The sequence below is a fragment of the Gopherus evgoodei genome, chromosome 9 (assembly GCF_007399415.2).
Source record: "Gopherus evgoodei ecotype Sinaloan lineage chromosome 9, rGopEvg1_v1.p, whole genome shotgun sequence".
Classification (NCBI taxonomy): domain Eukaryota; kingdom Metazoa; phylum Chordata; order Testudines; family Testudinidae; genus Gopherus; species Gopherus evgoodei.
In genome coordinates this window covers 101,933,793-101,956,882 of record NC_044330.1, presented here as the reverse complement: position 1 = coordinate 101,956,882, position 23,090 = coordinate 101,933,793, and the positions used below count along the sequence as shown (strand labels likewise).

General features: G+C 41.9%; 1 protein-coding gene across 6 annotated transcripts in view; it reads right to left on the bottom strand.

The window, feature by feature from the left end:
• Nucleotides 1–1,477: 1,477 nt before the first annotated feature.
• Nucleotides 1,478–23,090, bottom strand: part of ATP11C (ATPase phospholipid transporting 11C) — a 114,938-nt gene continuing 93,325 nt past the window's right edge. For 4 of the 6 annotated variants that reach the window (XM_030575979.1, XM_030575983.1, XM_030575981.1 and 1 more), the window contains 5 exons: nt 21,762–21,897; nt 20,302–20,367; nt 19,149–19,252; nt 14,690–14,843; nt 1,478–5,352 (listed from right to left, as the gene is read on the bottom strand). In XM_030575979.1, the coding sequence (XP_030431839.1) occupies nt 5,212–5,352; nt 14,690–14,843; nt 19,149–19,252; nt 20,302–20,367; nt 21,762–21,897 (601 nt within the window). In that variant the 3' untranslated portion in view covers nt 1,478–5,211. The other 2 variants (XM_030575980.1, XM_030575982.1) reach the window with 2 other exon arrangements.

Genomic DNA, 23,090 nt, shown 5'->3' with positions numbered 1-23,090 from the left:
AAAAAAAAAAAAAAAAAAATCTGAACATTAGGAAATGACCAATACTTCTCATTTCTAATCCTTCTCCAATTCACCGAGTCAGAATTTAAGGCCAGGGAGACCACTAGATCATCTGGTCCGACCTCCTGAATCACACAACCCATCCACACCACCCAGCACCCCAACACTAAACCCAACCCCAGAAATAAGACCAAAATAAATGAGACCCACAGGAGACCAGGCAGTGCATGGGAGGGACCGAGGTGCACCAGTGGCTGAGGCCCCCGCAGGAGCAGAAAAAGGATTAAATGAGATATACCCAGAGAATCCTGGCAAGTGACCTGCACCTATGTGATGCAGAGGAAGGTGAAACCTCTCCAGGGTCCCTGACCAATCTGACCTGGAGGAAAATTCCTTCCCGACCCCACATGTAGTGAGCAGTTATACCTTGAGCATGTGAGCAGCCAGCAAAGCACTTGAGGGAGAGAATGCTCAGTACCACTGACCTGCCTTAGCTAAATAGATATTTTAAATGTTACCGTGACAGTTCAGAGCTTTCTGAAGTATTTGGCAATCCACACAAGTTTCACATCATTAACTTTGCTCCCACTCTGTTCCTGCCACTCTTTATAGCCAATTCAGATAAAGCCGTTGCAATCGTTCGGTTCACTTTACCTATCACTCAATACAGTATAATATACAGTACAATAGACTATTAAGATTCTCAACATGTATATTTGGTTTCCAATAGTACATGCTGCTCCGTAAAGGTTAGTTTTAAATAGCTCAGCCATCTGTCCTGCGATGGTTCACAAGAGCTTAATAATTAAAGAGGAGAAAGAGAATTTCTCAAACTTTTTTTTTGGGGGGGGGAGGAACATTTTAATTTGAGTCAGAGACACCCGTCTTAAAAATAAACACACACAGCATATGAAGTGCTCCAACAATTTGTAACGACACTGAATTTCATTAGCACAAATCCTAACCTGCATTTCATCAACTCCAGACAGCTTAGAGACAGGGCTCTGATCTTCTCTGCTGTGTCTGTAGAGCGGAAGGCAAGATTAAAAACCGTTGAGTGTTTCAGTTACTCCTTACCCAAGTACCCAGTATATAACATTCTGCATCAGGACCAACATTTTCACATTTGGTGCCTAACTAAGTGGTCTGATTTGCTGAGAAGGTAGACGCTACCATACTCTTCTCTTGTGTGTAATTCTTGTTGACAGCAGTGGGAGTTGCCCAAGGAGAATTATGTATGTCTCTATCGACCCAATCCAGTCCCATTGAAGATAATGGGAGTTTTTCCACTGACTCCCAAGGTGGTTGGATCAGGCCCTATGTGAAGAATGAAGCACTGTTACAACATGTAAGAGACCACACCTCTCCCAATTACCTCCTCCATTAAGACCTGCATCTTATGCGTCTATGATAAGCCATTTACTTGTCCTGCAAATGAGGTTTAGGAGCATCCCAGGAGACAGACGAGGCAAAAATATTAATCAGAACAACATACCAAAGTTTATTGATTACTTCAAACAGAAGTTTCTGTAATGAAAAAGGGCAAGTTGCATTCATAAAAGGTAACATTAACATTCAATATCTGTTATATAAAGCAACACGTATAAAATTGCATTTTATGTGGGGAAGGGGGAAAGGTAAGTTTGCAGTCCCATTTTTTTTTTAAAAGAAGCTGAAAAATGTTTCTTCTCATCAACTATGTGTAATTTACACCTTTTTATATGATACATTATTTTAAAAAATTCCATGGCTGAGAAGTTGGATGAATGGCGCAACCGTGATATTAATTATATCTTCCATTGGTAGGTAGGTATGCAAATTTGCATTTCAATTTGTACGTAATTCCTGACAATTTATACTATCCTCATACAAAGATTAGTTTTGAAAAATAGATTGAGTTTAGGAAACTTTTCACTAGTACTTTGGGCGAGTCTAGTTTCTTTTCTTAACTTTCTGGGTCACTAATCAGTGTGATTAATATGCAGGGAATTGTTAGAAACACTAACCAGTTTCCTTCAAGATTTTCCACCTATAAGCTCCTACTGACCTTTTAGCTCATTACTGAAATGTGGCGTAACAATACAACTTGTATTTTATATGAACAACAATCACAGTATTATTGTGTTACTGTCAAATTATTGCCATTCTGAGCTATCTAATATCTGGTAGGACCCCAGCTGCTGGACCTCCCTAATTGCAGAATTCATTCATCTGTTCTCTCTTATACTGTAGGTCCTCAGGAAGCAATAGATTTGGAGGTTACTAGTTTTGAATCCGGAAGGTCATACTTTTAGCTGGCGTACATCAGAATAGCTCTGCTGAACTCAATGGAGCTGCACCATTACACTAGCTAAGGCCCTTGCCCAAGAAAGCCTGCATTTCCAACACTCGACAGCTGGTCTGCTAGATGTTGTGTGTTAATTCCAGCCCACCCTTGTGGATCTTCACATCAGTTTTGGTTTCAGATGTAGGTCTACAGTGAATGGTTCACTCTACACCAATATTAATTATTTGGAGATGGAAAGAGAAAAATTTGGTTCCAATCAAGCTTACTCTTAAAGTGCAGGATAGTTATTCCTCCCTTCCCCCTCCACTCCCCCCATCGGTACTCCTGAGAATATACCACAATCCTGCTCTCACTGAAGCCAAAAGCAAAAATTCAGCTGGCATCAGTCACAACGGAATTGGATCCCAACAACGTAGAATGCTATACAAAACAAACCAGGAAGGAGGCGGTCCGCGTCAGCCTTGGAATGGTCTCAGATCATTGGAAGTCTGCCTTTCAGTGCCCATGTTTTGAAGATTATATAAACATACAAGCAAACAGAACTGTGCGTTGAAGCAGAAAGATCAGAGTTGGCGTACAGACCATATTGTCAGTGTATCGGTGGGATGTGCCCCTCATGCTCGAATGTGTAGGCACAACGTTAGCCATCAACACTGGTGATCAGACAAGATCTAAGGCGCCATTCTAGTCCCATGGGACGAGCCAAAGGAAAAAGGGCCTTGCTTATAGGGAATATGAAGGGGAATGCAATCCCACCCGTGCTCAGCAATGCGTGGCTGCGCCGTGGCCACTACTGCTAGGTAAGGTGCAGTGCAGTGAATGGGGTTGACAACTCTCCTGTCCATGCTGGGTCTTAAGAGCTGTGGGGTGTCCAACCCACTAGTCCTGTTCACATTTCCCCCTGCTCCATGCTGAGTAGCATAAGCAGTCATGACATGCAGGGGTGACAGAGGCCTCTTGCATGCAGTTTCTGCTCCTTTCCCTTGCTTTCCATGAATGGCAGGCTTGACGTGACTGCTTATATATAGACGAGGATTTGCCTGTCCTTATTTGGGGGGCAGGAGAGCCTGATCCAGCTTTTCCTCAGGAAATGTCCCAACAACTTCAGAGGCAGCAGGAGAGAGGCCAAAGACTGAACAACCTGTCAGTGTTTTTTAAAACCAAGTCTATTACCAGGCATAAAATCAGGTGCACAGCTTTCTGAGAACAGTAGTGCCAACTCCTTTACAGTTTTAGAGTTTCCAAACTTTTTGAAGGGAGGGAATGGAAAATTATTTTTTGCAAAATTCTTTTCTGTTGTTCATCAAAATTTCATGGACATGGGAATTTTCTGTCCAGCCCTAGCTTCTAGTCTCTTTGTGCATGAGCAAAGCAAACCCTAAAGGTAAAATTTTCAAAAGTGTTCAAGTGACTTAGGAGACTTGGGAGGCTAAGAAAATGGCTTACTTACTCTGAAAATTTTTACCCCAAGTATTTTTTTGTTTGCTTTATCTGGCACAAGGAAACCTGGGCCATACAGGATGAAGGGGAAGTCAAACTGGTGGGAAAATATTATTAAAAAAATAAAATGCCAATTGCACTTAATCCATGCTCACTCAGATTTTTTTATAATCAAAGTAGTATTGTTTTCCTGCATAATAAAAAACAAATAGAAGTTGGTTGTCAAGCATTTTATCTTTATGCTATGCACACGTGGCATTATTAAATCAACATCTTAACTTGCAATATCTTGATATATGCAGATTAAAAAAAAATCTGCTGATTTTAGAACCAAGTAAAATGATACTCCTAGAGCCAGATGCATTTATTCACTTATTTTTAAAACTGACCTCCCTTTTTGTTGATGCAGATAATGAAGATTGCAGATTTATCTGGTATTATTTGCAAACACAATCAACGTCAATGGGTCACTTAAGGGCCTGACTGTGACTGCCATTCAGGTCTTTAATGTCTCCAAACAACTGCAATTACATTCACAGGAGTGTGAGCATAACCACAGAGACCCAGTTAAGCGTGGGCTGAAAACCTGGCACAACACAACTTTTATTTAAGATTCTTTCCTGACTAAGGAGCTTTTCATGAGTAATAAAAGAATTCTGTGTATTTTCAATCCATAAGGGGAAAGGGTTTGTCATTGTGTCTTCCGCCTGTTCCAGAATCAAATTTGGTAATGTGGAAAAGAAGTCTTGCCCCATGAAAACTCTTCCAATATTTTGATCGGCTCCTCAGAAATGTTCAGGCTGACACACTTCTGCATTTTAATAAACAGAACATTTAACAGTCTAACCCTGCTGTTTGCAATGGAAAGGAGATGCCACTGGACATTTCACGCCATCAGCAGCTCAGTCCTTCAATATTTTCAAGTATTTCTGCTGTGTGGATTTGAAAGCTGAACTTTTCTAACAATCAGATCCTGGCTTCAGCTGCTGGTGCACAACTCTCATTAGCAGCAACAGCAGCTGTGCAAGACGACAGACAGTGGTTCTAGTTTAGGGTCCATCCCAACTTCCATGATGGGAGCCTTTCCCATGTCTTCCAAGGGAGTTGGACAAAAACATGATTAAGCAGAAAGGCTGTGCTACTTCTTTGGTCAGGCAAAAGAATAAGACTTTAGTGGCCATTCATTGCTGTTGGATGAATGTGTAATGGAGGGGCCTCCTTCTAGTCAGTGGGCATAAGGAGCATCCATGTGTCTCTAAAGTTTCTACTGTTCCATTTTCATGGAATTCTAGATGTTCTTTTCTCCACTCCCGATTCCATGGACTTTTTATGTCCCAGACTTTTCCATTTTCAGACTTTGAAAAAATGAGGGCCAGTGCCTCCGCTGCTTAGACAGCAGGGCTGCTTACAATACATGTGTCATCTTAAAGAGAACTGTGAGTTCAAACAGACGTCTTGTCCTGCAGCACGACAAGGTGCAGTGTTTAAAGTTGTTGCATTTGAGGTATCCTGAGATGGCATCTTTGTGTCAAGTTAGTAACAGCATCTTGGAACTTCATTTCAGAGGTGTAACCATTCTCCATACGTTTGTAGGACAACAGCATAGGCAAATTAAAGGGTACAGTCTGTAAAATTAGAAGGAAAAGATCATTTACTTTAATCTTTACATTCCAAAAATCATACATTCAAAAATCATTCTAGGCAGCCAATTATTAGAATTTCCTAGGAAGATAACAGGAATGGTGATAAAAGACACTGATAAAAATGCCAAACTGCATTCACAGTGAAGGGGAGAGAGCTGTGTGACAAATGAATTTGCACAGTTTTCAAAATGCTACATTAGGTCAAGGATTAACTTCTGACTTGGTCTCCCCTGTGATTCTCATATTAATTCAGTCCAACTGCACCTGGCACCACACTGCTTTGTGAAGGGAATTGATCACATCTGATCTGATGTTAATGCAGGAATTAAATATTTACCAAGAGAAACTCCTGTAATCTAGGAAGGATGGGATCTTTCCCAACTAATAGCACTTAGTGACTAGGGGGAAATTCCTCTCTTTTTTAAAGTTTTTTTTTTTCTTGGTGCTTAATTTTTTCAATCATTCAATGCACATACATGCACAGAATGCATAGCGCCAGTTGCACAGGAGGTGAAAGAGGATGATATCTATCAAGAGGTGTAGAATAAGGCATGGAAAACTCACTGGCTAGTATGTATGTGACCTGGAAAGCAGAACATTTAGGAAGCAATATGCTTCCCAGATGGAAAAATTACTGCAGCATTTAACTACGAAGAAGTGGGTAGTTGCTCTCTGGAAAGATCCTCAGTCAGATCAGAGTGATCAGATGGCTGAAGCTGGCCACAGGCATAAATATTTGACATGCACATAACACCTTGCTTCCATAAGACTTCCACCAAAGTAACCAGCATGGCACACAATTTAACAACCAGTCTTCTGGGATTGGAAACTGGGCTTCCAAGTAGCCTACATCCTGCTAACAGGATTCTTAGAGCGACCAACAATGCAAAACGTGAGGCTCAGATGATCAAGCCATCCTTTGGCTGCTGAGTGTCTATAACACACTGGTGCTCTAATGGGACAGGGGTTACTGCAATATCAGGGTTGCCATCACTGCTTTGGTGCTCCTGCGCTGCCCCCAGGTGACTGGGGAGCGCAAACCCTCTGCAGAGGCTGTATGCCTCACTGAGTCCACACAAAGGTGGGCAAATTATTTGGAACAAGAAAGTGATGCACTCAAATATTAAATGTTTTTCATGGATTGCTGCAAATGTGGAAACAGCCTGTTTTCAATAAGAATTTCCCTCAGAATTTTTGGAGTGGAAATAGGTACATTTTTCTGAGCCCCAAAACCGTGGTGACATTTAAAAACCTAGCCATGTCTACGGAACCTTGTGCAAAACAAAAATCTGGGTGCAGAGAACAGCCCAAATGGTGACATTTCTGCAGAATTCAGCCACTGTGACTTTGTTCTCTGAATTGCAGTGGTGACTGGAGCACTCAGGGGTGCAATGGGATTCCGACTGACTGACAAGGAGCTCAGCAGACCTCCAGGCCTATCACATCTGAAAACTCCATCCCAGAGCAGCCTATCGTCCTGTCAGAGGAGGCGGGCCATTTGCAGGTCTAGTTATTTAATCTGGTACACTGACCAGGCTGCGTGGTCTATCAAAAGAGGAAAAAACTGAAGACAGCAACTGAGCCAAATGAATCAGACTGCTTGAAAATAACATCATGCAGCATCACCTAAAGTACAAGAGGGTAGAACAATCACTGAGTTATATGGAACTGATATTTTTATTCTAAGTGATACTTAGGGCTCTGTTAATAAGGGCACTGGATAATGGGCAGCACTCTCTGTTTTTAGCCCACTGGTAGACTTATACGTAAGCAATCTTTCATTCATGATGAGACCCCCTCCTTGTTTCACTACAGAATAGTTACACTAAGGAGCAGCAGGGTTAATATTTGGAAATATGGACATCCAGACTAACACAAATATTTACTAACAAAGACCAGGGTAAGTGGGCTTTCTAACCTGGGATTTATTTGCCTCAATAGCTCCCTTACTTGCAAATTTATATACAAGCACCTTAGGAGGAACAACAAGACATTTGTAGCAAGGCTGCAGCTTTTTCTTCTAAACATGAATGAAATTTGGCACTTTTATCTATTTCTACAGCTAGAAGCATAGAGAGTGTGATTCTAAACATGATCACTTAAAAAGCCAAACATGTAGTCTAGTAATTATATGTCTGTATACACACACACAAACACAAGTGTGCTGTACATATAATCAACTACATTACATGTTTAGATTCAATTCTGTTCACATACATTAACATTTCTTTCTCTAATTCTGACAGAAAAGCATGCACTTACAAAAAAACCAAACCCATAACCTTTGAATTGATCCAGATGCAATAATGGAATAATTTTAATCATTGGGATTTGGATATTTCTTTACAAATCCATGAGTATTAAAGTTTTATGATCACTGTTAACATAATTTAAGGACAGTATGTTCCGTCTCAGTTGTTTCAATATTACTCAAATAAACTTGCTTATGCCAACTAGACTGTACATTTACATTTACATACAGTGGGATCTTGGAACTCTGAAGAATCTGCACGCATCCACTGAGGTTCTGAAAAATTTGTATGGATAGCTCCAAAGATTAAAATGTATGCCAAGCATTGCACCTTTATGTTTTGCAAAGACAGGTGCCCCACACCACCAATTGAGAAGATGATAAGAACTATATTTTAATTGATTTTTGGAACATTTGGTTAATCTGTGCCTTTAAAACCATCCCAATTCTTTTGTACAGGGTACCTGTTACTATACATTAGACTCGTCTGAGAATGTTCTTAAAAGAAGAGGTCTGACAGAACGTCTGGACGACAGTGAATCAGATGCCTTCCTATTGCTCAGTTTTTTCTGTAATAGTGAGGCAAAAATACTTAAAGCACATGAGACATGTTCATCTACCCGGTGGTGCAACAAATAAAAAAAAAGACTTACTGAATCATTCTGTAATAAAACTTTAAGTTAAATAATCAAAAAGACTAACCAAGACATGGGTTATAAATGCCAAGATTAGGAAATATTGGCCAAATTTTTCAAGTATGAGTGCCAACGAGTAAGGCACCTTTGCTGGATATGAGTGGTGTGCGTCACAACTCTGAAGATCACCCCTGCTCATTTAGATGCTCAATTTCAGGCATCGAAGCTTGGAAGTTTCTAGGAGACGGAAAGAATCCATCACCCTCTGTAGTAGTATTTTTGGACACTGAGACATATGTGGCAAACACAGCAAGATGAAAATGAAACCAACTAGGAACATGCATAAAATGCTCTGGTATCTTATCATCCCTATAGAGAGCAGCTGCTATTGAGAAATGCACTCAGCGTAACTGGTACAAAATCTTTGTTTATTTTGTCAAAACTTTATAGCTTTTACGAATAGCAAAATACATTCTTTACTGTAATGTGAGTAAATATTGTTTTGTTAGCCAAAGGAATGTGTTCGAGAAGCTGCTGCTAGCCTACGGAATTGGCCAAGTGCAAGATGGACTGTTTGCACACACATCAAGTAACCGGGAGAACAATCAAAATAAAGTAGATTATTGTTTCCATGTTTCAAAGAAAGCTTTAGCTAATGGACTCAAACAGGCTCTACAGGGGGAAAAGAGAGTATGGAAAGGCAGGGCAAGATCCACAGCTGGTGTTATTTCTCACAACTCCATGGATTTCCATAGAGCCACACTGGTTTACACTAGCTGGCAATCTGGTCCAAAATGCAGATTGTAAGTCCCCTGAGGGTGCAACCTGTCTTGTGTCTGTCTGTCTGTAAAGCACCATGCACATCTACGGGTCGTATTAAATAATGAGGATGCATGCAACAGGCACTGCTGAGCTGATGTGTAGCAAGTTGTTGTGAAGCTTTAAATAACGGGATAGCGACACGAAAGGGAAAGGGGTAGAGAGAATACATTTAAATGAAAAGGTACCTTTAAAAAACCATTTATTGCACAAGCAGATCTAAAACCCACAGGTTATCAGCGGTTAAGCATTTGGAGAAGGAAAAAACAGCAGCACAAGCAAACTTGTACTGATTAAGAAAGGAAATCACCTTATTCATTCCAAGAAAAGCTGTGATTGCTGGAAGTTTGAGAGAGCATGAAGATAGTGGATGTTCCTGAGGAAGGAAGGCGTTTCGTTACCTAGTTCACAACACACAAAAGGTGGAAAATGGCAGCAGAGAGAGAGAAATGCAGAAACCAAAAGAAAATATGAATGTATTTTGCAGTTCAAAACACTTGCACATAGAAACATTGACAAATACAGGCCAAGCGAATAGCAGTGCACTGAAGAGAAACGTTACAAAATGGGACCGCTCCAGGTGAAATCCCAGCCTCATTGAAGTCAAGGGCAAAAATCACATGGATTTTGATGGGGTCAGGATTTCACCTGCCATTTTTGAAAGGAGAGACAGCAGTCACTGCTCTTGCTAGTCACACACACTGGCTTTTGAAATCTTAGCCAGCACGTTGGAATAAGAGACCTAGTCTGGAATTTTCCACTGAAATCAGTGGAGGCTGCGGCTCCGTGACACCTTTGAAAATCAGGCCACTTACTTAGGCGTCTAATTACGGACACAGGTGTCTTAACTTTAGACACCCATGTCCAAAACTCGACTATGTTTTTAGTATTGCTACTTGAAACGTAACATCTTGACAACCTCATCTTGTGTTTTTTATGTATATACACACCAGGGTGGCCAAACTTACTAGCCCTCCAAGTGACATAATGACAATCTTCGGCAATTCGAGAGCTGGAGCACAGCTGCTGGGGCTCGAGGCTTAAGCCCTGCTCCTGCTGAAGGAGGGAACCACCAAACTACTATGTTGGATGGTAGGTGTCTTGCTTGTCTGTGTGAGCACAAGGGATGAAATCCTGGCCCCAATGGGTACGTCTACACTACACACTCTAAGCCTGGGCCCTGACTCAGGTTTGAGACCAAGCCCTCCTGCCATCCACACCCAAAGCAGTCTGACGAGAGCCAGCGAGCAGTCAGAACCCAGGTCCTATGACTGGGCTAGGGAGCTGGGTCAGAGTCCAAGTCCCGATGTGATCTGGGTCCAAGCCCTGTCATTTTGCAGTGTGGATGCAAGTCAGGCTGCAGAGCCAAGTCAGAAGGGCTGCCTAGTGCCGTATGGATGTGTTAGCACAGCTGTGAGACCTGGGTCCAGCAACTGTAAACCCATGTTACAATGCAGTGTGGGTGTTAAAGCACAGGCTTGGATACATCTAGTTCACAAGTCCAGGTCCCGCAGTCCCAGGCTCAGAGTGCAGTGTAGACACACCCAAAAGAAGTCAACAACAGAACTCCCAATGACTTCAGAGGGGTCAGGATTTCACCCCTAGTGAGGAAGTTTTAGCCAAAACAACTAGTGGCCCGACCACAGATTGGTCAAGGACGCACCTTTTACGCACAGACCAGCTGGGCATTTTCAATGACTAACTTTTGGGACACAATGGGAAGCTGGAAGAACCGCCCCCTGCAAACTCTACCAAGCCAATGTGGCCCCAGAAGGAAATCTTGGCACCAGACTGCTGATCTACCAGATGCTGTCGTCTAAGTTCCAACAAGATCCAAATCCTGCTCCCACTGAAGTCAATGGGATGAGGTTTTGGACCTGAGTGACTTTTCTATCACTACACTCATTATACCACATTTCTCCCACCTTGAGGAAAGTTCCACACCACCACTGCTGACAGCAAACCATTCTATTCCTTTGAAACTGGCTAGTCTAACTTCCTAGATGCCATTAGGTTATATTTTTAGCATCTTAAACAAAAAACGAAAAAGAAAAAGAAAAATTCTAACATGGTGACTCAAGGTCTTAAGAACTGGACGTCACCTCCCACCCACCAAGCTGGTTAGCCTTCCTTATAAATCAAAGGGAACACAGGATGAGGACAGATTTTTAAAGAAGAGTCAGATACTGGGTTTCTCTTTTTCGTTCTGACTCATCAGTGTTCTTAGAACCAATGTAACAAAGAGTTCGAAGGAAAACAAACACAGCATTTTACGCCGGAAGTGGTAGGCTGTTGAAATCTGTCTGATAAACATAACAAAGATTCCAAACGTTTTCATTGCTTATAAAATTGAACAGTAATAACTGGTTTCACAGATTTTGTTATTTCACAGGCACATGTATTGCACTATCAATATTGTGCTAAGGGAATCTAGCAAGTGTTTTAAGGATACATCTTTAAGTCTTCGATATTATTATATCTAGTTAAATACCAATTTTTGGTCAAAATACAGGAGGCCAAAGAAAAAAAAATTACCCTGAAAGAAGTGCACAGAGCTTACAGTAAAGTCATACAGGATACCAGAGCACCATGAGAAAAATCTCTTCTTCCTAAACTTCAGTATTTGAAACTAATTTTACAATTTCACTGAACACAAATTCCGATGAAACTTTGTGTCCTTTAAAACATAAATGGTTACATTAAAATTCTTTTACATTTTGGATCACACTTCACCTAGAAACTAGGTTATCAAAATGGCACAAAACGACAGCTTAGTAACCTGCTGCTTAGAGATGTGCAAACAGTACGTTGAACCTAAATTGCTAATATACCCCATCTGAAAAGAAATACACTGGTTATGGGAGGAACACAGAATGACAGGCTACAGTACCTGAGCATTAGCAGGTGCCAGTAAAGGAGGAGGAAGTGGTGGAGGTGGAGAAGGATGGGGCTAAGAGCTCTGATGTGACGTTGCACAGATGTTTTTAACAACTGGAGAAGCACATAGCAGGGAACATGAACTTTTCATTTTCATTAACATAGAATCATAAGACTGGAATGGACCTCAAGAGGTCATCTAGTCCAGTCACCAGCATGCATGGCAGGACTAAGTATTATCTAGACCATTCCTAACTATGGAGATTCCACAACCTCCTTAGGCAATTTATTCCAGTGCTTAACTACCCTGACAGTTAGGAAATTTTTCCTAATGTCCAACCTAAAATCTCCTTTGCTGCAATTTAAGCCCATTGCTTCTTGTCCCACCCTCAGAGGTTAAGAAGAACAATTCTTCTCCCTCCTCCTTGTAATAACCTTTTATGTACTTGAAAACGGTTCTCTCTCCTCTCAGTCTTCTCTTTTCCAGACTAAATACACCCAATTTTTTCAATCTTCCCTCACAGGTCATGTTTTCTAGACCTTTGATCATTTTTGTTGCTCTTCTCTGGACTTTCTCCAATTTGTCCACATCTTTCCTGAAATGTGGCACCCAGAACTAGACACAATACTCCAGCTGAGGCCTAATCAGTGCGGAGTAGAGTGGAAGAATTATTTCTTGTGTCTTGCTTACAACACTCTGGCTAATACATCCCAGAAAGATGTTTGCTTTTTTTGCAACAGCCTTACACTGTTGACTCATATTTAGCTTATGACCCCCAGATCCCTTTCCGCAGTACTCCTTCCTAGGCAGTGATTTCGCGTTTTGTATGTGTGCAACTGATTGTTCCTTCTTGCACCATTTTCCAGGCACTTTCTAACCACAGCTGTGCTGGCTTTCAGTGTTGGGGAAATAGGCCATGGTAAACTGGTGCTTGTCACCAATATTCAAAGACAGTTACCACCATTAAAGCTTCTAGCAAGTAATTTCTATTTTAAAAACAGCCCCTCCCACCACTCCTCCCTTTCTTTTAGCAGAGTGAGACTGGCCTTCAGGAAACACTGCATCATGCATGGGAAAACCCACTGTCTTTTTTGACAGGTAGCGATAAAGAGGACAGGTGGTTAGGATTCTAGGCTGGGACTCTAGAAAACTGGGTTCTAATCCCCAGTCCACCACAAACTTCCTATGTGATCTCAGGATAAGTCAATTAGCCACTGTGTCTCAGTTCCCCAGCTGTAAAACAGGACCTGGGGATTACAGTGGATGAGAAACTGGATATGAGTCAGCAGTGAGCCCTTGTTGCCAAGAAGGCCAACGGCATAGTGGGCTGTGTTAGTAGGAGCAATGCCAGCAGATTGAGGGAAGTGATTATTCCCCTCTATTTGGTATTGGTGAAGCCACATCTGGAGTAGTGCATCCAGTTTTGGGCCCCCCACTACAAAAGGGATGTGGACAAATTGGAGGCAATAAAAATGATCAGGGGGCTGGGGCACATGACTTATGGGGAGAGGCTGAGGGAACTGGGGTCTGCAGTAGAGAAGAATGAGAGGGGATTTGATAGCAGCCTTCAACTACCTGAAGATTTCCAAAGAGGATGGAGCTCGGCTGTTCTCCATGGTGACAGATGACAGAACAAGGAGCAATGGTCTCAAGTTGCAGTGGGGAGGTCTAGGTTGGATATTAGGAAACACTATTTCACTAGGAGGTGGTGAAGCATTGGAATGGGTTACCTAGGGAGGTGGTGGGATCTCCATCCTTAGAGGTTTTTAAGGTCAGGCTTGACAAAGCCCTGGCTGGGATGATTTAGTTGGGAATTGGTCCTGCTTTGAGCAGGGGGTTGGACTAGATGACCTCCTGAGGTCTTTTCCAACCCTAATATTATGATTCTTTGTACTGCTTCCTCACCTCATAGAATAATAAAGGCGTAAGTGACTGTGAGGTTTCCCAATACTATGGTAACAGGGACTGTGGGGCAAGGCTATTTTTGACTGTACACCTCTACCCCGATATAAAGCTGTCCTCAGGAGCCACAAAAATCTTACCGCGTTTTATTGAATTTGCTTTGATCCATCAGCATGCGCAGCCCTGCCTCCTCCCCGCCGGAGCACTGCTTTACCGCGTTATATCCAAATTTGTGTTATATCGGGTTGCGTTATTTCAAGGTAGAGGTGTATTTGAACTAACTGTCAAGTCCCTTGCAAATTCACTGTGAAAATTTAGCAACTCAGGTGCAAAATCCACTTTTCCACCCTTATGATGAGAATGAGGAAGATGATGAAAAAAACTAAAGATATCTTACCCATCAAAAAATCATTAATCCCCAAAAAACAAACTCCTAAGAACTAACCTTAGATGACTGATTAGGTCAAATTTGCAAGTTTTGACAGTCAATTAAGACTTGTAATGTGGTTGGAGCAGTGAAACGGAGCAGAATGAAGTCCAGTGTGATTTGCAAGATATACTTTCTAGAACCAGAAGCAGTTACACGATATACAGACGTCAAAGGCTGACTGAAAAGGCACTGCTGATGCATCTGCTTCCGCGGATCGGGGCAGTACCTCTGGTTAACACTTTTTGACCCTTTTTGGTACATGAAGGAATGACACGATGAGAGGCAGGCAGTCTCTCCCTAGGTGCAAATGGTGCATTGCTACCCCAAAGTCTGTCAGTGTTTAGAAGAACGGAAGCACCTCTCCAAAGAAGGGAAGCGTTGTGGTATATTCTCTCATTCCTTACCTGATGGTTTTTCCTCTTCGCATTTTTAAAAACTACCAGAAGAATCTCTGGGGAAAGGCTGATAAAGATAAGGAGAACTATGGCCAGCCAGGTTGATACGGACGTCACCATATGAGCAAATACAAAATACATTCGTTGCTGCTTCAAGAAAGGCCTGAAAGAGAAGGGACACAAACAAACTCAGACAATACAATCGGCCACTGCAGTTTTCCAGTGAGGAGAGATTCAAATTATGACTAGCACTTTCATGGGACAAGTTTTCATATGGAGGAGGAAGGGGGATGTTTGCATGTGTAAAGAGGGCAGCACTTGTGCCTGCAAAGATACCTTGTCCTGCTGCTTCTATTTTACTCTCTCATCTGGCTGCTCCGCAATCCACTGAAACTGCTCTAAAAGCAAGTAGCAGCTCCCTCTTAGCAAACGCTCAGAGCCTCTTTTCCAATGTCATCCTCCAAGCCAGATGCTGTTTGTCACAGTCACTCCCCACTGCTCTGCTCCAGCCTTGAATTCTCTCCTGCTTCTTCTCCTCTTACTTCTACAATAGCAACTCCTCCTCTGCTCTGCATCAGCTTTTGCCCCTACTTGATGTAGTGTCAATCCCCATTATCCCGAATCTCCCTTGCTATACAGTCTCTCACCTCTGACAGTCCCATACCTCCTGCTGGCCACCCTGTGTGGACCCACATTCAAAAGGGCACAGCTTCCCCCTCCTCTCTCAGTCATAGGCAGGTGCATCACTGTCCCTGGAATGTGATGTTTTAGGGCTTGTCTACACAAACACTGAGTCCCTGGCAAGCTGGGGTTTGAATCTGCTCTGCACTCGCTTCCCGCACTCCAACTGCCTATGTAGACCCTGCTGATGCACATTAACAGTTCATTAGTGCCCTCTGATCTAGTCCTCTTTGTAAGAGAAGCAGATAAAAGCTCATTATTGTGTTTGCTTAGGACAGGCTGGGTATGGGGTAGATTCACAGCCCAGCTTGCCATGAACTAAATCTTTGCATAGATGAGCCCTTATTCAAACTTCTTCCTCTGCTCCATTCAGACAGGCCACCTAACCATATCTGTTTTCCCCCTAAAACCACAACTGTAAGTGCAGTCCTTCCCTCTCCACCCTGCAGCTGAAGCCCTTGTCCAGGCATTTAGTATCACACCTTCCTTTTTGACTCCTACAATGCTGGCATCCATGATCTCCCCACCTTTCAGCCTGCTCCCCACCAAGCCAGCCAAAACGCTGCTGCTAGGTCGTTACTCTGACCACATCACTCCCACCTTCAAATCCCTTCATCGCCTGCCCTTCATCTTCAGCTACCAGTTCCAAGGCCCTTCTCAGCTACTACGCTACTGTCTGCACCTCAGCTCTCATGATTTTTACTACTCTGGCCCCCTTCCGCCTTAGATGTCCCTTTTGTATCCGCCTACTTCTCAGCTACATACTTGTCTCCGGGCTTTCCTTGCAACACTCTGTCATGTCTCTGTTAACAGTTATGTATGTTACATTCAGATTGTGCTGGTGTCAAAATGGTATTTTTTGCAGCTGGCCAGAAACTCTGGGATTATGTAAAAAGAGTTAATCCTGAATCTATTCCAACTGCTTGTTGGAAAACGCCCCCAGGCAGGGATTACTGCCCTCTAAACACACAGTGTTTCATCTTCCATTGCAATCGTCACATGCATTTTCAAAACATGTTTGCTTCAGCTTCTCTTTGACGACATTTTCAATTACCTAACTAAATGGCAGCACGTGTGTAATAATTAGACTCTTCGGAGAGTCATCTCTTCTCATTTTTCCTGCCTGTTTTTCTCTTCTATCCCTAGTCCCTTATATTCTGTCTCATTTTTGACTGGGGGGAAAGAATTTTCAAAAGTGCCCAAGCCTCATTTTCAAAAGTAGGCACACGGGAGCCTAAGTACATTGGCTTTCAATTCAACGTAGGCTCTAACGAGCCGATATCATTTTAAAAAGGAAATTTTTGAAAATTTGACCCTGATCTCCAGAAGACCAGACCAGCTTTCCCTGCTTTTAAGGCTTCTCCGGTATGTTATCTCCTCACTATTTCTCTGTCATTAACATTTGTTATGATCTTAATCCCTAAATACGAAGAGCAAGCAGTTTTGAGGGCATCTCTTAGGGCCTGGCTACACTGGAACGCTCCCACAGCAGCGTTTTGAAGTGTGAGTGTGGTCGTGGGCAAGCGCTGGGAGACAGCTCTCCCAGCGCCTCCTGGTAATCCACCTGCACGAGGGGATTAGCTCTGAGTGCTGGGAGCCAGCTCCCAGCACCCAGAGCCTGTTTACACTAGCGCTTTAAAGTGCTCAGACTTGCTGAGCTCAGGGGAGTTTTTCACCCCCCTGAGCCAGCAAGTTAGAGCGCTATAAAATGTAAGTGTAGACAAGCCCCAAGAAGCAAAGACAAAACATTGTCTTCTGAAACGAGGCTTTACCTTGTCTAGTCTGCACAGTACAATGCACAGAACATTAATATTAAGGAAACTATTATTGAGAAAAAGTTATCCCAAACACATCATTTTACTTTGAACTTGGACTCAAGTAGAGCTTTCTGAGATGGTTTTCAATGGTGAAAGTCCAGAGACTCAAAGCCCTCAGAGGGTTAGCTGTATCTTTCCACCTCCCTTGATGACAGAAGGGAACTGACAGATGCATGGGAAGGAAGCCTCAGACATAAATGAGGACAAGAATTCTAAAGTATTGGTTGTTTAGCTAAGTATTTAGCTACGCAAAGTAAACACTCCAGTGGAAAATCCATGAACTGCAGTGTAATGAGATAGCTGGTAAGATTACAGACAAACATCTGTTTAAGGTCTTAGAGTCCAGAGCAAACGAAGCCTGTGGCCCTGAATAAAGCTTGTTTAGTTACTTGAGCTTGTTTATTAGTAGACTGGGACTGAAAAATAGACCCAGCACCTACTGGCTTGTGGTCAAAGCCTATAGCTCCGGGTGCTGCCCCTGCCAAATAAAGAAATACAATGGCCGAGTGCTGTTTATTGCAGAGGGAATCAATCTGCAGCATATTTAATAGAACGTTGCCTAACAAGTTTAGTTTACTATGGTTCACCTGCTTTTGTTAGACATGTTGGGTAAAATCCTGGCCCCAAAACAGTCAGTCAATGAGAGACAAGCCTGTCTCTTCCTGACTTCATTCCACCTTTTCCCCCCTTTACGAAGTATCAATTCCTGCATTATTTTCATTGCCTGCATCCTCTGTTCTCTTTCCCGCTCCACTAGCATCTCTCCCACAGTGTGTGCTTCACCTACATTTTCTCTCTCTCTCCCTCCAGGTCACCCATCCACCCACCCAGAGTCTGAAATATTTACCAGGACAAATTAAGACAATGGCCTTAATATCCAAGAATACCCCCAGGTAAGAAACCAAACCCCCTTTTTCACAAAAGCTGTTGGATTCACACCAAGGTGTTTGTTTGCAAGCGCCATCTTTTGTAGACCCCAGCTAACAAGTGTCTGATCAACTGAGTCCCCCAAACTCTTCCGGCCACTGGAAAGGAAAGGCCCCCATTCCCTCATCTCCAGTACCTCACTACACATGACCCACAGCTTCCTGGCTGCTGCTCAAGTAACAGTGGTCTCCACTAACTTACTCTTCTCCAGGCTTCTCCTCAGTCAGAAATCCAAGTACCAGCCTCCACAGCTGCGCTCAGCTTTCCCTAAGGAGTAGGGAAATTAACCAGGGTCTCTTAAGTGACCCTGTTTCCCACAGGGAACTCACAGTAGCTGACTGACAAGATTCAGCATCAGTTTCTACTTGGTTATAGCATGGGAAAGCCATGAGCAGCAGCAGCATTAGAATGGTTTGTTTGAAGACTGAGGAAGACAGCTCTGCATCATATCTCATGTGAAAGGTTATCTTTACAGCCGTAGGGGCTAGAAACTCCATTTTTGTTTTTAAAGGCAAGCTTTGCTTCTGTACAGGCTGATAGAAAGCTGTTCCAGGCAAGTACGATCACCACAAGCAAGTGGATTTTACAAGCTCCGCTAATACACAGTGAAAGAGTTCCTTGACTTATCTCAAAGGATAACGAATCACTAATCCCACCACCACAAAACAAAACAAAAAATATCCCCAGCAATTAGATATTACTGCAGTTGCCATGAAACAAAGAATAAGACAGTTTCACATTTGGAAACCATCATCTAGAGAGGTTCATTAGGAGAAGTACCAATTTCAATCTCAGTGTACTTCTTGGTGATTTTTTTCCATGCAGCTTGCACTATTTGCTGTATATTAATCAGCATCTAATACTAAAACTATTTACTGATTTTAGGGATCTACCATTTTAGATTAACAACATAACCCACAATCCCTGGATTCCTGCAGTCCCACCACACCCATGAATTCGTCCATCTCTTTCACACAATGCAAGCATTGCACATTCACCTAAAGACAAAACAAAAACATCACTGAAAGAAGAAAGATACTTGCCAAATGATTCCTCCCCAAAAGAACGAGAAAAAGACATAAAAGGCTAAGGAGCCCCAAATCACGAAGTGGTTCATCCAGGTCCAGAATCGAGTATCTAACGCTAGCTACATAGGTGAAAACAACCAATGGAATAGTCATTAGTTACAATGTGTATCTCCAGAGCCATTTATATCACAAATTTCCTTCACATGCAGTAGAGGTTCTCCTTCCATTCATGTAGATGTCTAAATTCACTAGTCATTTGTCTCTTAGCAAAGGTTCAACAATGAAAATGCTTGATTTTCACATTGGCACAACACCAACGAAAGACCTTCCCTGATGAGCTTTAAGTCATCACTGAAAGGCTTCACTGAAAAAGCCTGACACCACTCAATACTCCATCTGGGAAATGACTGTGTTGTGAGTATATTCTTCCCACATGCTTCACTTGCTATTCTGAACAATCGGTCAGAAAACTCTTGTAAGGTCTTTGGTGAAGAGACTGCATCTTATGTTCTTGTATTTGTAATGATGCCTGTGGGAAATAAACCAGGGACCGCTGGATCTAACAACATGATGCTCTCCTGCTTGAGGTAATGGACCAGCAGGCAGTAGCAGACTCTATATATAATCTAACCACTACAAGGGAACAAAGGCTGACCCTTTGCCAACGTAGGCTGTATATACACACAGCTCACTATACGCTGGATCCTTGGTAAGGCCTTTGGGCTCTACTGCAATGCAAATGATTAAATTATTATGATTTGGCAAGTGTATTTTTATGACAGAGCTCCAACTCATTGAAAAGTACTGGAGCCAAGACTGGGTAAAGAAAAAATTTCAGTTCTCTCTCTCTCCTTTCCTGAGCTGAAAACCCAAGAGGTGAAGGTAGGGAAGAAACGGCAATAGAACAAATTCACCAGTACTAGGGGAGAGAACACCACCCACATACGAAAAATCTAGATGAGACTATAAATTGTGTGAGATACATTGTACAGTAAAGAAATGATGGACATTTTAAATACACATAAGGATCAAAGGTCCAAAACCCTACAGGAAACAAATGTCACTGATACATTATAGCATAAAGTGTATAATTTTACACTACAGTACACACAATTTATTTCTGCTATAATCTTTCAATGGCATATTGAAAATAAAGGAAAGTTCTAACCTTCAGAGTGACGGTGAACACTAATACAGTAAAAACAATAGTTCCAAACGTCCAGTTCCCAAAAACCTGAAAAACATATTAATCGCCACATGTATCTCTCTGTCTTGTTGAAAAAACAACACAAACTACACAATTAGTAACTACAGTGGGTAAAATTCAATGGAGTGACTTATTTTAGAGTCAACTATACAAAGATATGCACCAGCAAATGCTCTTGTAAAGCTTGCTGCCCATTACAATACTCCTATGCCATGCAGTACCATACAAACAATTAACTTGTTGTGACAGTAACAAAGTCTTCTACCGACAGCCATGTTTATCAAGAATGTAAGTTACTTGGAGCACCTGGATTTAGGTGAATTCCTCAGTTTGTGCTTTCTTATAACATGGAAAGCATCATAGTAGCTGCACTTTTTGTGTAACTTTGTTCCATTTGCTGAACATACTGGTTGATATTTCAAACTAGAATAGTCTGAGTTTGCTTGTTTGCAGATACCAGTGACTACGCACAACAAAGAAAAGCAGATACTGCATATTTATCCAAATGATGGCAATGAATGGGACAGATGCTTACCACAGGCTGTCAAGATCTGGATGCATACATTAAAACAGAAAGTGAAATGCAGAAGTTTTAAAAAATGCAAAAAAATTAAAGTAAATAGGAGCAAAAAAGGATTCAATCAAACATACATGGATATTATGATCAATTGCTGGTAGCAGTCCTTACAGTCCTAAGCAGTTACAAAACAAGACATAGCCACATAGCTCGTTTTCAGAGTGTCACTCAGACTCTCAAATCATTTACTAGCATACTAGTGCAAAACAAATTCACTTGAATAGAACCAGAATGATTACAGAAAGTCACCCTTGAAGTACATAAGGGTGTTGTAATGACAGTACAGTGGGTTAACTGTGTTATAAAATGGAGCTTATAAAACTTATCCAACAATTCTATGCATACATGTTTTATATCTACATGAAATCAACCTACATTTCAACAGCTTCTCTCCGAATATCAGTTTTTGAAAGAGCTCATTCGGCAAGGTTAAGTTTCACTATAAACTAGAAGATTTGAAGTTGGCGGGCCTCATCCTCCTATCATTCTGCACACAGAATGCCCTGTAAAAGTTGTGTGTGAAGCCTACGGTAGGAGATGGTCTCATGGTTTTGACTGCAATCACATTTGTATATGGGGTCGTTCTACCTAGACAGCATAACCATTTCTAAAATTGTTTACATGGCAAGCTGGAAAAGGCTTCACATACAGAGAATTAAAAAAATCTTTCCTAATTTGGTTTACAGATCTCAAATTATTCCTGCTCTACTAAGGGAACTCGTGACTACATCATAAAACAAGACTCTAGACACATTTCACTGACTGATACATACACATGTTATACAAAGTGTACAGAAACACATACTAATATACTCAACGGGTTTATTTTTATTTATTTTTTTACCTTTCCATTATGTTCTAATGATGAATTTTGAAAAAGAAAGTAAACTCCAAAGAAAAACACCAGTCCTTCAAAGGAGCCCAGAAAGGTCCAGTATAAGAAAGGCTTCCATTGTAACATGGCATTATCAGAAATTTTCCTGTCAAGAAACAGAGTCATAAGAAAAATCACTTTCACTTTTTCAGAGTCTTTCCACTGACTTCAACAAGGTTTGAATCAGGCGCTTCATTTTGGTGGCGAGATTTGTGCGACACAAAAGCAAGTCTCTCACTATAGGGAGAAAGCACAAACGGCGTGAGAAATCTATGACCGCTGTCGCTCAGCATATTAATGCATTCCCCTTTCAGTTCTGGAGAAGTAACTTCAAATCCTGACGCAGTCCAAACTGAAGGCAGCAGGTTGCACTATTATTCTATTGCTGTATTACAAAACTACTACACAACTTAGCACCTGTAAATTCCAGCACCTCAATTTTAAAAGAGGACAGTAATGAAGGAGTCATTGACATGACCAAATTAACTGCTAGCCCCTCTCCATTTGTTTCTGCCTAACCTGTATTTTTCAAAAGGTAAATTTCTTCAAGTTCAGAAACATTAATCCTAGATATTGTGGAGCTAGCGCTTTTCCTTTGCTGAGGAAAATGCTCAGGCTGACAGTAACCAGCTGAACTGTATACAAAATGTACATGAACATGGCGGGGGGGGAGGCTGGATTTGTTGGGGCGGGGTTAATTTAGATACAAGATCTGGCACTTAAACAACAGTAGTTACAGGCTCTGGAACACTTTCACAGAAGCTCTGCTGATGTGGTTGTAGAAATGAGCTCCCTCTGGCGGAATATCTTCTGTCTGTTTCCAAAGGATCCCAGAACAATGCACATATATTAGAGGAATGGAGAGATACCAAGCACTGCAGGTTTTGATTACAGCCATCTATAAGTAATAGTGGCTGGGCAGAAGAAAGCAGGTTCTTCCAAAATCTCTAGGAAGTATATACCCCCCATTCAGGAGAATCTTTTATAGTCTTTTTATTTTATTATTATTATTGCTGGGATTTGGACAGTTCGCTAGAGCTGGGAGGGGGAAAAAACATCTAAGTGAAAAACAGCAACTCTCCCCGCCTCCCTTCCCTTATAACTAACAATGTATTACTTCAATTTCCAGCAGGCAGGATTCCGCAAACAGCTGTGGCACTGAACTATAATTATAGTTTATAATACAGAGGCTTACTTAAGTCTAATTATGATGCGGCAAAGGCAATGCTACAATAAGCTGAAGGCGGAAGACGTTCTGTAATGTGCATTTCTGAGAGAAGGTCTAACACTTGGGGTCAG